Below are 16379 nucleotides of genomic sequence, written 5' to 3' on the forward strand. Positions count from 1 at the left end.
AACGACATGAAATATTCTATGGTGTACGTTTAGAAGTCCGAACTAGACATATGCTAGCTTACTCCTACTTTAGCCTTGATTCAATAATATATGATCTTTTTGGTTATGCTAAAAACCAGATAGGGGGGGACTAAGAAAATTAAAACCAATACGATACGTACGTGTATTTTTTTATCGTATTGGCCTTAAAATTATCTAACGGCCAAGTACTTAATGATCCCTGCATTTCAACTAAAGCTGAGTTTTCACATAAAGTAATATTAGATACAAATCTCAAATATACAAATTCAGAATACACCCTTTATAAGAAAATGTGAATCCTAGTCTACTTTTTTATAAATAAGACTTTTATGTGGTTTGTCTATTTAAAATTTGTACAAATTATTTCTCCTCCGCATGATCATGATATATATTCTCTCAAAAGTCAAAATATTACTAGTAAAATATTTTCATACAGGCCGGCCAGGTGCATGTCTTCCTTTCCTAGCTATTACTGATCTTACTGACACCAATTCTCCCCTTTATAATTTACCCCATCCCCATCTCTCCGCCATCAATTGAAGTAGTTCTGATCGATGTTATTATCTTGTTATTCTATAATATCATGTTTTTAATTAATTACTTTCTCCAATAACATTCATGTTGGCTTTCATATTATACGTAAGTACGCTAAATAGCCATCGGTCGGCCTTGAGCTATTTATATATATATATATATATATATGATTTATTATATTTTCAAGCCGGTATGTAAACTATCGACATCACTTAAATAATAAAATTTGATTTGTAAGATTTAAATTTTAAAATTTTTTTTTTTCAGATCAAATTATGTCATGTAAACATTTTACTAGATTTATTATCCACATCAGCTTATAAATTAAATTTTTCTATATATATATATATATATATATATGTGTGTGTGCGCATTAGAATATTCACATGAAATACTCTAATTTTAGTCCAATACTATTTTAATTTTGTTGCTTAAACTAGCATCATGCAGTATCCGACAGAAAACAAGGCGTGCGCGATTCTGCAATTAACATGCATCAAGATCATGCTTGGCCTAATTAACAAAGTAATTAAGGATGGAGGGGAAGAGATATACATCATGGAGAATTGAAATTAGAGGTGAATTAGAGTGGAAACTTAGGTCATGATGATTTGAAGCACTTATATATATCAGTCGTCTCAGTACATGATCATGATGATGTGGTGGAGCTCCCATTAATACATGCATTTTGAATTAGCAAGCATGGCACTTGTGTCTACAATATCGATCATTGGAGATCTAGAGTACTCCATGACATTGTAGACTCTTAGTTATAAGTTGATTGAGAATACCAAATATTATATATTCATGTCCTGATAATTCGTCCAATTAATTAATGATATAAATCAAATGTTGGACAGGTTTCATCGATTTCTACTTTTGATATATATTATATATATAGGAGCTAGGAGCTAGCCAAGATCCTATATATATATAATTATAAATTGATGGCTTTCTATAATTAACGTAGCTTTCTGCTATTAATTATTAATTAACCTTTATATAATTAATTAATTAATTAATTGCTTGCTTTCGGTGGTGCACCAGTGAGGCTATCATGGCATGGTACTTTTCGGATTTTGCTGATTAATTAAACTTATAGCACTAATTAGAACTGTTTTATACTCTGATATGATTATAATCTGAAAACAAATCAGACATGATCTAGATTGAAAATTCGTCGATCTATCCAATCTGATCTCTTGAAGACGTATTAAATTATTTTGGCCAATTGGATAATGCAGTACGTATGTAGTGTCTACTCCTGTTCCCCACACTACTCTAATTATTGGGGGCTTAAATTAAGCTGTTATAATATGGCACCACGAAAGGCCGATCGATTATAAGGAACTAGAAATTTCCTAAAGAATTATTTGCTTGAATATAAAAATAATCCTTTTATAAATATTTTTATTAGAGTTTGAAAAATGGTTTCAAAAGAATATTTTAATGATCGATCAGATATTGTTTCGAATTTTATCAAAATTGTTTAGGTTTCTATTTGTATCAATAATTTAGATAAGATATCGGCCTGATGAATATTATGACTGTTTTAGTATTTAAAAAAAAAAAAATGTGGAGCCACATTGATCGATCGTTTAAAGACTAAAGGCGTAGAGACATGATTTATGCTTTGACGATGGAGGGAATGGACAAAGTAGTCACCAAAATTAATTAGGAAAGTTTTGGTGGTTCTCGATGATCATTATCATCCCTACATATTATATATAATTTTTTTTATTTTTTATTTTTTATTTTTTATCTTATCAAATGTATAATATGTAAATAATTAATGAGTAGAAGAATACAATTAATTTAAGAATAATAAAATTAAAAAAAAATATAATATATAATCTATATATGAGTAATAAAATTCGAAGATTTTATATATATGAGATGTAAAAGTATTAGCTGTCTGTCGCTTCTGTTGCTGGTGGATGTTTGGTCACTCTCGTTCCACCACCACTCGAAACGTGGCATATCAAGTAGTACTCCATCCAGCGTCCATGATCTTTCTAATGGCAAAATAACCCTACCAACTTTCTCTTTTTCTTTTCATAGGCTGGCATTAATTGATAATCACCAAATTGTTCATCTAATTCTGGATCAGAACTCACGGATTTTCTTAAGAGAATATTCTTTTCAGATTAAAACCTTCCAAAATTATTATCCCAATTAACTCTAGACAAGTATAATGAGTTTATATAATCTAGATGTTTTAAACAAATAACATTTTTAAAGAAAATAATCGATCCATTTTCTACAGAAAAAAGAAAAAAAAATAGTTGTCTCTTAATTTACAAATACAAAGCTTATAATACCCAGATGAGAGAAATACACACTCTCTCTCTATCACACAGTGTAATATAAAGCGGGGCGGTGCCGCTTTTGGGAGAAAAAGCCATGCGAAAAGGACGTGGCAATGAGAGGCAGTTGGACTTAGCTTCATTCCCTCGCCACGTTTACACTGCAGACGCGGCTCGTGTAGACAACTCACCACGTAAGATCGATCGAGTTGGTGGTGGCTTCGACTCAATACCGCACAAGACTCGACACGTGGAGATCTCACTCCATGCAACTGCATTCATGTCCTTCTTCCACGTATATCTTATTTTATCTTTTTGTTCACGTATCTGATACGACGGTTAGCAAATCTTTTTCTCCTCTTTCGGGCTTTCGGCATGGTAAAGTAGGAATCATCACGTTAAAAGTTGAAATGCATGCGAAGCAAATCACAACCAATTCATTCAACGACAAATGCATCGATCACAAAGTAATGTGCATAACGCAAGAGATCAGAGAGAAGATAGATGATCGTTCAGTTCTTAAAATCGACTTGTCCTAGCTAGCTAATTAGAGAAAATCAAAATAAACGTACAGGAAAAATATACATGATCAGCGCGCGCGGTGTCCGCAAGCTGTGATGTGAGGTGTACGTGATGGGGGATCAGTAGTCAAGGAAATTAATTAAAGGTCATCACCAGCCTGTCTGTGATAATGATCAGTTTGCGATTCAATGTGTGGAAAGTGAAAAAAACAAAATATGATCCTTATAATGCAGAGGTCGTGAAATTTGATAAATTGGAAATCTTAATTTCTCAGACAAGAGACTTGAAAATGAAAGATGGATTCAGAAGTTAGTGCGATGGAGTTTTTAGAAAGTTGGAAAAAAAGGTAATTTGTGTACGTATTCGCATGAAAAAGATTAAATTGCATGTGCGGTAGGTCGAGTGTCATGTGCTATGGCCCGTGGGAGCTGGATGCATGAGGGAAAGAAAAAAAAAGTATCCTAGGTCAATTATTGCATGCATGGAGAGAGACCAAAAAATTCACCTTTTATATATATATATATATATATATATATCAATTTAAGGTAGAAAAGGGTTCTTAAATATTATTAGTCATATTAATTCGGGTCTCTCTTGAAAGATCCTCAAATATTGGAGCAGCTTCTTCTATTCCTGCTTAATTTTCAAACAATCCCATGGAATTCTACCTTGACCCAGCTAGGTCATGTTTGCATGCTTCAGGGTTCGGTGCATGGCTTGAAGTAGAAGAAGAAAAAGAAAAGATCAGAAAGGAGAGATCGATCGCGGACGTGAGAGAGGGCCGAGAGGCAGACGTTATACGTACTTGCAGGCCTTTTAGGATTCGTTAAGCAATATTAATAATATATAATAGCTTGAATAATTAGATGGAATGATATTATATATTCATGCAATTATTTTAGGATCAAACTAATATATATATATATATATATATAATAGTATGTTACTATCACTTTATAATTTAATAAATTTACATGATGTTCGGATCCATGCATGCTCGGCCTGTGTGACGATCCTGCAGTACTTGAATCTGGTGGGGCATTGATCATGTTTAAAAAGCCTTAAAGCCCCGAATGATCTCCATGTATGGAATAATAGGCTTTTAAGCTCTATTCCCCTATTATTCCATCTGATCTTGCTCTGCCTCAATATATTATATATGACTTCCCACTTTTCCTTTGGCTTGTCCACATTATTTTAACTGCCTTGTCTGTCCCATACAACCAATGGAGTAGTGCCAGCTGGCTGGGGCAGATGAACTGCTCCCTCCCTGAAATTGATCAGAGAGTCTAATTGTATACTCAACAAGAAAAATGATTATTTGAGACAGATTATATACCATGAAAATGATTATTTATAATCAAAACAAATTCTTTTTAACAGAAAATAATATTTTTTATAAGAAATAACTTGTAATTTTCTTATAATGAAGTACGTAGAGACTTCTAACGGTGTCATGACATCGACCAGAATTTCATTATTTATGAAAGATTCCTGCGTCGTTTCCATTATCACTAGGATTTTATATATTTGTAGAAAATGCATGAAAGACAACTTTTCTACTTTCCCCCCTCATGATTGATCTGCATGCAATACGATTTTGATCTGACGAATACTCCTACGTACTTAGCTGCCATTATTGTACCTGCAGGCATTCTGAAGCTGACCTTTGCCCTCCTCGGCATAAGGTTGAGGACATTGGACACCTAAGGCAGTTTTTGGAAAGGCTGCCTTTGATCCGTGGTGCATGAACAATGAACTCTTGTGAAACATTTCCTGACAGAAAGTTGTGATCCAAGTACAGGACTCTCCATGAATTCTCTAATCTGTTTCCATATTCTATTGATAATGGCCCAGCCAATTTATTATGCGCTAGATTAATGGTGTCTAAATTCTGCATTGTGGTCAAATTTATAGGCAGACGACCATGGAGATTGTTTTTTTCTGCGTCAAGCACTTGAAGTTGTGTCTCTTCCCTGGAAAAGTTACGTGTCCCTATTGCGGTGAAACGGTTCATTGAAACATTAAGGTGAACCAACCTAGGTAATGAAACAATGTCCTTGCTTATGTGACCTGAAAACCTGTTGTCACTTAGATCTAGTCGTCTAAGGTCGTTGAACATCTTAACACGAGAAATGTCGCCTGAAAGTATATTGCTGTTTAGAGACAGTGTTTTCAATCTCGTAGGAAAATGTGGCAGATTTCCAAAGAGTTGATTGGAAGAAAGATCTAGAGTTTCAAGTTGCCACAACCCTGCGAGGTCAGGAATTGTGCCTGTGAATGCGTTGCCTGAAAAACTTAAGTAGGCCAAGCTTCGTAATCTGGAGATATTAGTTGGAATTGAGCCAGTGAGAAAGTTTCCTGAAATGTCTAGATATTCAAGATTCTTGAGTAAAGTGATTTCAGTAGGAATGGTGCCCGTGATGCAATTATCCGCCAGTGAAAGCCGGGTGAGCTTTTTAAGATTGGAGATCGATTCTGGTATGGTTCTGCGGAACTTGTTATTGTTTAGGCTGAGGGTGGTGAGCTCGGTTAAGTTCCCGATCGACGGCGACAGAAACCCATCATATCCAACGCCATCTAGATCAATTGCTATAATTCTGCTAGGAGCATTATCTAGAGGAATACTGCATACTATTCCGAGAAACTGTTTACCAGTACTTTCGCAGGGATCCACCGTGAAGTCCCAAGTAGTAAGGTAAGATGTTGGAAAGATGGAGCTGTGATCAACAGAACGCTTCAGGGTGCGGAGCACTTGGATATCAGAGTATAGGGTTGATGAAAGAATAAGCGTTGGGATAGAACTTAATACTGTGGCCACAATGATAGAATGGAAACAAAGGGAGAAGGAGGAATATTGCAGTAATCTAGCCATGGGTTGAGGGATTGTTGGAATGGTTGGTTTCTCAAAGTCTTTTTATATTATTCTTGAACCTCGGCGTGCATGTATGAAATAGCTGCAGACAACCTTTGAATGGGGAATTATTTGTTAAATAAATCCTATAGTCATTTCAAGAACATGGAATACTTGCATTGGAATATTTCTCAAGTCCAGTGGAATGATCAAAGATGGATCGTGCTTTGGTTTTTTTTTTCCAACCAATTCAACCTACCTTTCTTTTTCTAGTCAATTTTTTAATGGAACGAACATATATACATGGCACATGAAACGTTAAAGTCAATATCAAAAGGATATAACCACACGAACAAGAGCAAGAAACAGCCAATTAGTGTAAGAAAATCAATGTCAACTAGTTATCCTTTTCCTACTTTTGGCATTTCAAGCTTAATTCACTGGTCCGATGCTGTGAGCTGACGCCGTAAGCCATGAGCCAAATGGTGAACTTAGTACAGTGTACAAATGGAGAGCATAACCATGGTTTCAGGCGAGGTTAACAAAGAAAGGTCCCTGGAGTCCAGTAGCAACAGAAAAAGTAAGGTGAAATAGAAAACAAGATCAAGATCAGGTTGCCAACAGGCTTCCCATAAATTTATATATATATATATATATAGAATATAGGTTTGGTAAAATAAATCAATAAATTTCAACTATTCAATAGAAACTGAGTAAATGCAAAGAGGTATAACACTACTAAATGAGCAAAAGAATCAGTCTCTCCCACTCCGAAGCCTGGCTGACCTTTACAACAGTATGCCTTTCAAATTTTGTTAAGCTATATATGAAAGATCAAATTTAGCTAAAGAAAAAATATTACCTACCGACTCTTGTTGGTTTGTCATTTAGGATTAGGTATTAATCTTAAAGATATACTTATGTTGCTTTGTGGGCCCTTCTGTCCAAAACAGTGTCTTGCATCATAGCCACAAACTCGTTATAATCAATGCGCCCATCCTGTATAAAATGCCAAAAAGAAAATTATAATAACAACAATAGGGTTGAGGGCGAATAAATTAGAACAGACAATTGGTAGGGAAAGCCATTTACGTTATCTTGGTCAACTTCACGTATTATATCTTCTAGGTGAACATCTTCCAAGCCAAACCGGTCACATGCCTGTTGGATTTCATCTTGAGTGATGTATCCACTCCCATCTTCGTCAAAGTATGAAAAGGCTGCGTACAAATGATCCTCCCTCTGTACCTTGTTTAGATGGAGCATTGCTGCAATGAACTCGCCATAGTCTATGGTACCACTATTGTCAACATCTGCCTAAAATTTTGCAAGAAAAAAAAAGGTTTGATCAAACAAACAGAAATTAAGATACTAAAATCGCTAAGAACTTCATTGACCCAATGCAAAAACAAAGAAGTCTGCTTATTTGTATGAATGAATGATTAGGTGCATGCTCTTCACACACAGAACAAGTTACCCTAATTTGGGTCATTGTCAGCTAGATGATCTCAACTCGAACAGAGTAAGGACAGTGACACTTTCCAACCCCAGAAATAATACACACTAAAAGATCAGAGGAGAAGGGGATGCTTTTTAGCAAGGTCGGCAATCATTGACATGACCCGCCAACCTAACATGGACTTGACACAAAATAATAGAGTTAATTTTTAGTACAATTGAATTACCCGATTGATAATTGTGTCGATGCATAATCCGCAGGTTGATCCAAATGACCCATTTAACAACAAAAACAGCTAAAAAATTGTCAGGTCGGGTAGGGCCTGTTCACCCTATCTGGATGTCAAACATGTTGGGAATTTGGACCTCCAAATTCAACCTCCCTAGGATCTACCTTCTGCAGGAATAACAAGAAAAATAAAGAAATAATAACAACACAAGAAATTTACGTGGAAACTCCAAAACAGGAGAAAAACCATCAAACCCAGAGAAGAAAATTCACTATGTGAAAAATTGTTACAATCACACAATTTTTCTCCTCACCACACCTACAAAGCTACCTCACTAGTAAAACTTTAACTTTACACCTCTTCCCCTTTTACAAAAGGTTAATAGAGGAATTTAACTAAAGTTAAAAGTTACTAGATAAGCTTTCAATTGGTGCACTTAAACTAAGAGGCTAAGCCTCTTATTTATAATACATGGCCTGTGCCAATTTTATTAATCCCACCGATGTGAGACTAACAAAGTGCAATATTCAACAATTTCCACCTTGCGACTTTGACTGGTCCCACAGCTAAGCTCCACCTCAATGAAAATTTTCATAGCTTCTGCTATCATGCTTCACCATAAAAGCATATCCATTTTGAATAAACCAATTCCAAGCATTTCACTTCGGCCCATGTCGAAAATAACATTGCTGAAAATTATGGTGTAACTTCCACGTTTGGCTTTCCTGGAAGTTCATCAGCCATCGACATGAATTTCCACCACACCCTACATTAATGCCAAACCAATGCATGTGTGCAAACTTGTGGACCCGCTAATATTAACACATCCTCTATCATGACAACTTTGGGAATTAGCGGCATGCCATGAGGATGTACATGTCTCTTTTTAAAGATCAAAATCTTCCATGGAGAGAGACACAATATTAGCATCAATATCAGTATCTCCATTTACTGACTTGGAGCCACTTGCCGAACATGATCCAGCTCTTGGACAATTTTTCTTGACGTGCCTAGATTGTCCACACTCCCAGCAGATTACTTTCTTCTACATGGAGTTCTTCATCTTCCCATTTCCAGCTGCTACCATCGCTAAGTTCTCAAGTGGAACATTACTTCCACTACTTAGTCTTCTCTCTTCAGTAAAGATTTTACTGGTAACCTCTGGAAAAATTATCTTCTCCTTCCCATGTATCAAAATAGGTTTCATGTGCTCATAAGAAGGTGGAAGAGACCAGATGAGTCTCAAGGCTTGATCCTCATCATCAATTTTAACTCCAATAGCTTCTAGCTCAGCGACAATGCCATTGAGAACGCTTAAATGATCTGAAATAGTTGTATCTTCACTCATTCGCAGTGTATGAAACTGCTCCTTCAGGTACACGCGATTTGAAATGCCCTCCGTCTGATACAACTCTTCAAGTTTTTCCCAGAGTTCCTTTGCCGTAGATATTCCATGCACATTTGCAAGAACATTTTTGGTCAGGCACAGATGTATCGCACTTACTGTTCTCAAATCCAGATCCTCCCAAACTTCATCGCTCATTTTAGATCTACTCCTTTCACCAGTCACACTAGTACCAGTGCTGACTTCATGTGTTGGTCTGCCCTTCAATGCCTTGTGTAATCCTGATTGAATCAAGACATCCTTGACTTGTACTTGCCACAAACCAAAATTGATTCTCCCATCAAATTTCTCCACCTTAAATTTGACAAGATTTGAAGGCCTACTTCCTGGCATTGCTTCGATGAATTTTACTGTAGAAATGAATAGTACCTCACCAAGTCAGTTCCCAGGAAAGATTGGAGGGTCACAATGGACACACTTAAAATTTTCAATCTCCTAGACAGAACCTCTTTAGACTGTACGTATCTACACTACCACATCAAAGCTCCACCCCACAAAAAGAACCTAGTGGCTCTGATACCAATTGTTGGAAATTTGGACCTCCAAATTCAACCCCCCTAGGATCTACCATTTGCAGGAATAATAAGAAAAAGAGAGAAATAATAACAACATAAGAAATTTACGTGGAAACTCCAAAACAGGAGAAAAACCACCAAACCCAGAGAAGAAAATTTACTATGTGAAAAATTGTTACAATCACACAATTTTTCTCCTCACTACACCTACAAAGTTACCTCACTAGTAAAACTTTAACTTTACACCTCTTCCCCTTTTACAAAAGGTTAATAGAGGAATTTAACTAAAGTTAAAAGTTATTAGATAAGCTTTCAACTGGTGCACTTGAACTAAGAGGTTAAGCCTCTTATTTATAATACATGGCTTATGCCAATTTTATTAATCCCACCGATGTGGGACTAACAAAGTGCAATATTCAACAAAACATGTTGTGTTGAGCGAGTCTAGTTCATGTCAATATGCCTGATATGTTCAGTTATCTGGACTGGGTTGGGTTTACTCATATATGATCGGACCTTGACTGAACTCGACACCAATCAATTCACTCGACAGAAACTGTCAACCTTACTTTTTAGGGACCATATGCTACATGCACAAATAAAACTCTCAATGTGCACTAAAATAGCACTCACCGCTTGCATTAATCCACTAATTTCAGAATCCTTGAGAATACATCCCACTCTTTGCAAACCAGTTTTTAGTTCCTCAAGAGTGATTTGTCCACTTTTATCTGTGTCTAACATGTTGAACATTTCCTTCAGACCAGCAATTTCCTCTTCAGAGAGGCTTTCAGCAATGACCTACAAAATAAATAGAGATCACAAATCATACCTTAAAGAGATCACAATAATGTTTAAACAGCATTTAAATATTTACAAAGTCTTTTCCTTTTTATAAATCAACTAAAGATAAAAACCAAGACGTTTCTACTAACAAAATGTATAAATATTCAACAAAAAAGATATATTTTTGCACAATGGGTCATTTCCAGGCAACCAAACTAGTACCATATGCGTCATGAGATACACTCACTATGGGCATTTATATGAAATAACATTCCAAAATTGCATCTACGACAATGTGATATCCCTAAATTTTAGAATTGAAGGATGAAAATACTCACTCTGATAGCCATTTTCTTTAACTTATTCATGGCAGAGAATTGCTTCAAGCGAGTTAGTACAGCAGGATCAAGAGGATTATCAGGTGCAACACCTTCAATCTGAACCCAAGGGTGGCCTGCAGAGAAACAAAAGCACCACTCAGTGGACTGCTATGCCTTATGATAAAAGAAATACAGAAAACAAATTGGTGTCAGGTGTCAAGAATTTAAATCATTATATAACTGATGCTGAGATTGACAGCATATTGACCAAGGTCTTCTTTTGTAATATTTAGTTGCTTGACAAATATGCTTGTCATAAATCTTCTGATAATATACCTAGAATATGTTAGATGGCCTTTTGATTATCCTTTATGCTCCTAACTTTTAGAAATAGGAGAGTAATGAGCCACCTTCCTACCATGAGTTATCCAAGCCAGATAGGATGTGATTATAGAGGACAGGGATTCTTTACAGTTTATAGATTCTTCTCTCCAATCATAGAACCCCTTGTTGCTGCCATGGTCAAAGATGGCAGAAGTTTTTTTTTTTTTATCTTTAAGTGACGATGTAGTTGTGAACAGTACAAATAAACCTTCCCTAAATTATAGTAAATCAATACAAAGACTTGCTCTATCCCATGTTACCAGCCAGGATAACACGATGATGGCATCGAGCCCCTTGGACCCCCCCCCCAAGCTGTAGCTTTTCTATTTTCAGCTGAAAGGATAAATTTGCTAAATTGGTAAAAACAGATGGACATTTGCCTCTACCGTTCATGAAGGAACAAAAACAACATAGTGTATCCAAACAACTCAAATGACATCCAAAATAATACCATGCAGCATATCCGCACCATTTCGTTAAATATGAAGGACTACCGATTAGGCATCTCTAACAAAGAAATAAACAACTTGATAGCAAAGTCAGTAAAGTTTGATTACAACATAATAACAAGATCCAAGTCGTTAAGCCATGCATACTCACAAAGAACTTCGTGGGCTTTCAGCCGCTTCTTGGGATCTCTTATAAGCATTCTTCGAACCAGATCCTTTGCACTATCTGATATACTAGGCCATGGTTCTGATATAAAGTCAAGCTCTCCTTTTAGGACTTGCTCAAAAATCCCTTGCTCCGTCTCTGATATATAGCATAGCACACAATGAAATCAGATGTAATTGATCTATGCATACTAAATGCACAAAGAATATGGAAAAGCTATGAACCGTGATATTCTCACCATCCCAGAAAGGAGGGACACCACTTAATAAGATGTAAATAATCACCCCAGCACTCCAAACATCACATTCTGGACCATAATGCTTCCGCAACACTTCGGGGGCCACGTAATAAGGGCTTCCAACCACATCAGTGAAAGTTTCACCTAAAAGGATGAATTATGTTCTCAAGTTCAGACACAGAAAGGGACCCAATCTAAAGTCGTGCAGAGGAAAGCAATGATCGTCAACAAGTTTAAATTCAGCCACATCCCATGCCATCATAGGGAAAGAAACGCTTGGAATGGTCAACTACTCACGAAATTGTTTAAAATTCAAACATATTGATCGATATCAAAACTTCGTGCGTGCCAAAATGAGGACTTAAGTAACTTGCCACCTTTTTTTATAAGTTACTTGCCACCTTCACAGTATAATTGTGCAAAGCCAGGCAAACATATTTTTTATAAGTACAACATCAGACAAACATAAGAAAATAATGCTTTTGATCAATTACTTGAATGATATAAACAACACATAACCAATAAAAAAATTTGTACCTGGCCGAAAGAACACCGAAAGCCCAAAGTCTATTGTTTTAAGTGCTGAATCCTCTTCCTGGTTGACAAAGAGAAAATTCTCTGGCTTCAAGTCCCGATGCATTACACCCAAAGAATGACATGCTTCCACGACACCAGCTATTATCCTTGCAAGCTCAGCTGCTTTTCTCTCTGTATAATGCCCCTTCTGTATAATCCTATCAAAAAGCTCCCCACCCGCACAAAGTTCCATGACAACATGAACCGCAACAGCATCCTCATAGGCACCCCCAATTTGTATCACATTGGGGTGACCAGCCAAATGGTGCATTATCTGAATCTCCCTTCTAACATCCTCCACATCCTCCTCCGTAGTCAGTTTCCTCTTTGCAATAGATTTGCAAGCAAACTCCCTATTAGTTCCTTTCTCTAAGCACAGAAACGTCGTCCCAAACTGCCCTTGCCCCAGCTTTCGGCCTAAAGTATACTTCTCCTTTAAATTCTCCGTCTTCCTCCCCAACACAGATTCCATTTGAAGTCCTACACTCGAAGCCCGCTTCACATGAGTGGGTTTCTTGGGTTTCCCGCCATCCTCAGCCTTATTTCCCCCCTCTTTTACCTCTTGCTTGACGGGTTTCTCCGTTACATCCTGCTTGACAGGTTTCTCCGCTACCTCCTGCTTTACAGGTACCTCTTGCTTAACGAGTTTTTCAGGTTCTTGTGGTTTAGCTTGCTCATTGGCAATTTTCACCATCTCAGGCGGTGTGCTCTGAACTGGCGTTGGAGCCTCGGAACCTTTAGGAGAAACGTGACCTACAGGAGCATGAGAGTCTTTAGAGGAATCTGGACCAGCACTTGAAGCACTTTTGCCGCAGGTTTCGGCACTGGGTGGGGGAAGACGATCCTCTGGGGGCCGAGTTCGCCAGACCGCAGCAGTAACAGATTGCAAGAATCCATTAGAACTAAGACTTGGACCTACGCATGTGTTCCCCATGAAAATATACCAATCTCTCAAGTCCTTATTAAATCCCTATCTGGAATCCCCAACATCCTAATCGATCTCCCTCGTAAAGCTAAATGCATTCAAGCTCCAGCCGTGTGATCAGATCAGAAACCTCGAACTAATTCACAACCCCAAAAAGGCATCTTTTTTGCTCTAAAACCGTGCATTTGGAAACCCTAATTGCATTTGTCTTAGATCCAAATTCTCAAAAATTATGAAAATCCAATCAAGCATTCAGAATGATTACAAAAGCATGATAGGGAAAAGGAACGAAAAAATAGATAAGCTCGGGATAATGCAAAAAGGGTTATTATAAAACATAAATTGCAAAAATGCGTGAGTGCGAGAATACGTTCAAGGAGAGAAAGGAAACGGAGGAAAAAACCGAGCAAGTGCAGGAAATGGACCTATTGGGATTGAAAGCAGGAAGCATAGTCGTTGTGGAGAAGAAGAAGAAGACGACGTTGATCAGACGATCCGATGCCCCGTACGTAATGGATTTGCTTCATTCAAAAAATGGAGGGGACGCCATGTCCAGGTTGTTTAGCACAGAGAGAGAGAGGAGAGATTGACGCTACAAGGAAAAAACAAACGATTAGAACGAAGGATACCGATGCGTGCGTAATGCGTATTATGGGTGACATTGAACAATGCATTAAGCATGCATATATGTAACAGTACTTCCAAAAATATATAATTATTTAATTATAATTGCATGCCATTCATGATTCCTTCCGACGGCTGTTTAGATGGTGAAGCAGAATATTTTAATATTTTTTTATTTTATACTATTATTTATTATTATTTAATATTTTATTATTATTTTCTTATTACTATTCACAGAATATATGAAATAATTACTTCACTATCCAAACACAACTTTAATAATATCGTCATTTATCAACCATTATTTCATATTTTACCATATTTCCTATTCCATTTATATTACTTCATATAATAAAATGATTTTAATATATTATTCTGTGTTTTTCAGAGAGAGAAGAAAAAGAGAATAGAGACAACAATTTCGCTTGTTTTAATCGACCCTTTTTTTTTAAAGAAAAAATCAGTAACAACATGTAAAAGGTTTTGGTAAGGCCCGTATATTGACAATGTCGCATCCTCGTTAAAAATTCTAATATAATTCTGTCATGGACCATAACTTGTGTTTCGTTTTCCATTTGAGATTAATTTTTCATTTTATTTGAGGAAATTTGAGAGCAACGATCTCAATATAGTAGCTTTATAATTATGTTCGATTTTTGTCCTTAAAACCTTATATTTTAATAGTTGATCAATTGTATATGATCGTGAAATGTATAAACAATATACAGTCGATACGAAAAAAAGTAGAGTCTATTTAGATATCACATTTATTTATTTTTTTTAAATAATTTTATAATGCTTACACACTCACGACTGAAATTATTATTTTTCAATAATGTAAGTTACAGATATTATATCTACCTCTCTAAAACATAAAAACTATTCGAACAATAAATTATAAGGTGGAATCTATTTGGATAAGAAACTATTTAATTAATTAAAAGCTTTAAAAAATTAGTTTTAACTTTAATATTTTTAATAACTACCCTCTATTTAATTTTAAAATAGAGTTTCAAAATAAATTATAATTAATTTAGTTTTTAATTAAATACGCTGAAGAATCTTTCAATAATGAAAAGAACGCACACGTATAGCTAAAGAATACCCAGAACTATCCTATCGTATATGCCGGATTTGTCCTGCCTGCCATTTGACTCCAAAATAAAACATAAAGAAGATCCAAATGCCAGATTCCTGGAGAACCTCTGGGACTGCTCGATCCCAGTCAATTAGAAACATGTGAATTTTCATGAATTTTTTTAATTATTATTATTATTCTCTGGACAGAATAATTTCATATTATTTCAAAAAATCAAACGATGGTACTACATTTACTGTCTTAGTTTTATTACGTATAAAAAAAATCACGTATTAATCTACATATTAATATTAATTTTTTTATATTTAAAATTAAAATTAATATTTTTTTAATAAAATTTATTTTTAACCAATCATATTAAATTAATACACATATTAATATTCAGTTATACTTTAATTAGATTTTTCCTTTTGATATTCGAATATCATAAACCCGATTATGTCAAAGAGGAATTTAATTAGTTTTAATCGATCCCGTAGAAAGTCAAACACTATTAAACTAAATTATTTTTTAAAAACATTCTCTTTTTATTTTTTCTGATCTTTAAAACCTTGTCTGCTATTATACTCCTCAGTTGATTGGCTTTGCTTTTGATACTATCGTATATGCCCATATATAGACCATGTGAACTTCAAAACTGAATGTTTAGTTCCCGTCAGGAATTTAGATTCAACTGACATCAATAAGCTAAATTTAATATTTAAATATTCTACTCTCAAATAATTAAATTTATCTTAATTTAAAAAATTTTTATACGTGAGATCCATAATATTTTTCAACTCATAACTTCTTTACGCGTAGGATCTATAATTTTTTTTAACTTTTTATAAATACATCTAAACTCATCTTAACATTCAAAACTCATTCTACTATCTCAATTCACTATTATTTATAAAAAATTCAACTAAAATCGACATCAGAACGGGGCCTTATACTTCTTAAATAATATTAAATACTCAATAAATAT

The 16379-nt window shown here is 35.5% G+C and overlaps 2 protein-coding genes across 3 annotated transcripts; both read right to left on the minus strand.

The window, feature by feature from the left end:
* Positions 1 to 5019: 5019 nt before the first annotated feature.
* On the minus strand, positions 5020 to 6258 carry LOC122275920 (putative leucine-rich repeat receptor-like serine/threonine-protein kinase At2g24130). The gene has a single exon (XM_043085266.1). It carries the CDS (start codon positions 6256 to 6258, stop codon positions 5020 to 5022), a length of 1239 nt encoding a protein of 412 aa, XP_042941200.1.
* Positions 6259 to 6593: 335 nt separating this feature from the next.
* On the minus strand, positions 6594 to 14355 carry LOC122275060 (calcium-dependent protein kinase 20-like). Of its 2 annotated transcripts, none has more exons than XM_043083999.1 (8): positions 12726 to 14355; positions 12189 to 12332; positions 11936 to 12088; positions 10970 to 11085; positions 10479 to 10646; positions 7330 to 7554; positions 7104 to 7236; positions 6594 to 6792 (listed from the first exon to the last, which is right to left on the minus strand). In XM_043083999.1, exons 1-7 carry the CDS (start codon positions 13696 to 13698, stop codon positions 7156 to 7158), a joined length of 1860 nt encoding a protein of 619 aa, XP_042939933.1. In that variant the 5' UTR covers positions 13699 to 14355; the 3' UTR covers positions 6594 to 6792; positions 7104 to 7155. The 2 variants fall into 2 exon arrangements, with proteins under 2 accessions (XP_042939933.1, XP_042939932.1); XM_043083998.1 differs by having other exon boundaries at positions 7100 to 7236.
* Between the last annotated feature and the right edge of the window lie 2024 nt (positions 14356 to 16379).

This window comes from Carya illinoinensis, chromosome 9, assembly GCF_018687715.1.
Source record: "Carya illinoinensis cultivar Pawnee chromosome 9, C.illinoinensisPawnee_v1, whole genome shotgun sequence".
In the NCBI taxonomy this organism is placed as follows: Eukaryota; Viridiplantae; Streptophyta; class Magnoliopsida; order Fagales; family Juglandaceae; genus Carya; species Carya illinoinensis.

Excerpts from the sequence above, each read along its gene's own strand:
- LOC122275920 (XM_043085266.1), bottom strand. The coding sequence starts at position 6,258 with ATGGCTAGATTACTGCAATATTCCTCCTTCTCCCTTTGTTTCCATTCT.
- LOC122275060 (XM_043083999.1), bottom strand. The coding sequence starts at position 13,698 with ATGGGGAACACATGCGTAGGTCCAAGTCTTAGTTCTAATGGATTCTTG. Across the intron at positions 7,555-10,478 it reads TTAGTGGATTAATGCAAGCG|GCAGATGTTGACAATAGTGG; the intron begins GTGAGTGCTATT and ends GCAAAATTTTAG. Across the intron at positions 7,237-7,329 it reads GTGAAGTTGACCAAGATAAC|GATGGGCGCATTGATTATAA; the intron begins GTAAATGGCTTT and ends CATTTTATACAG.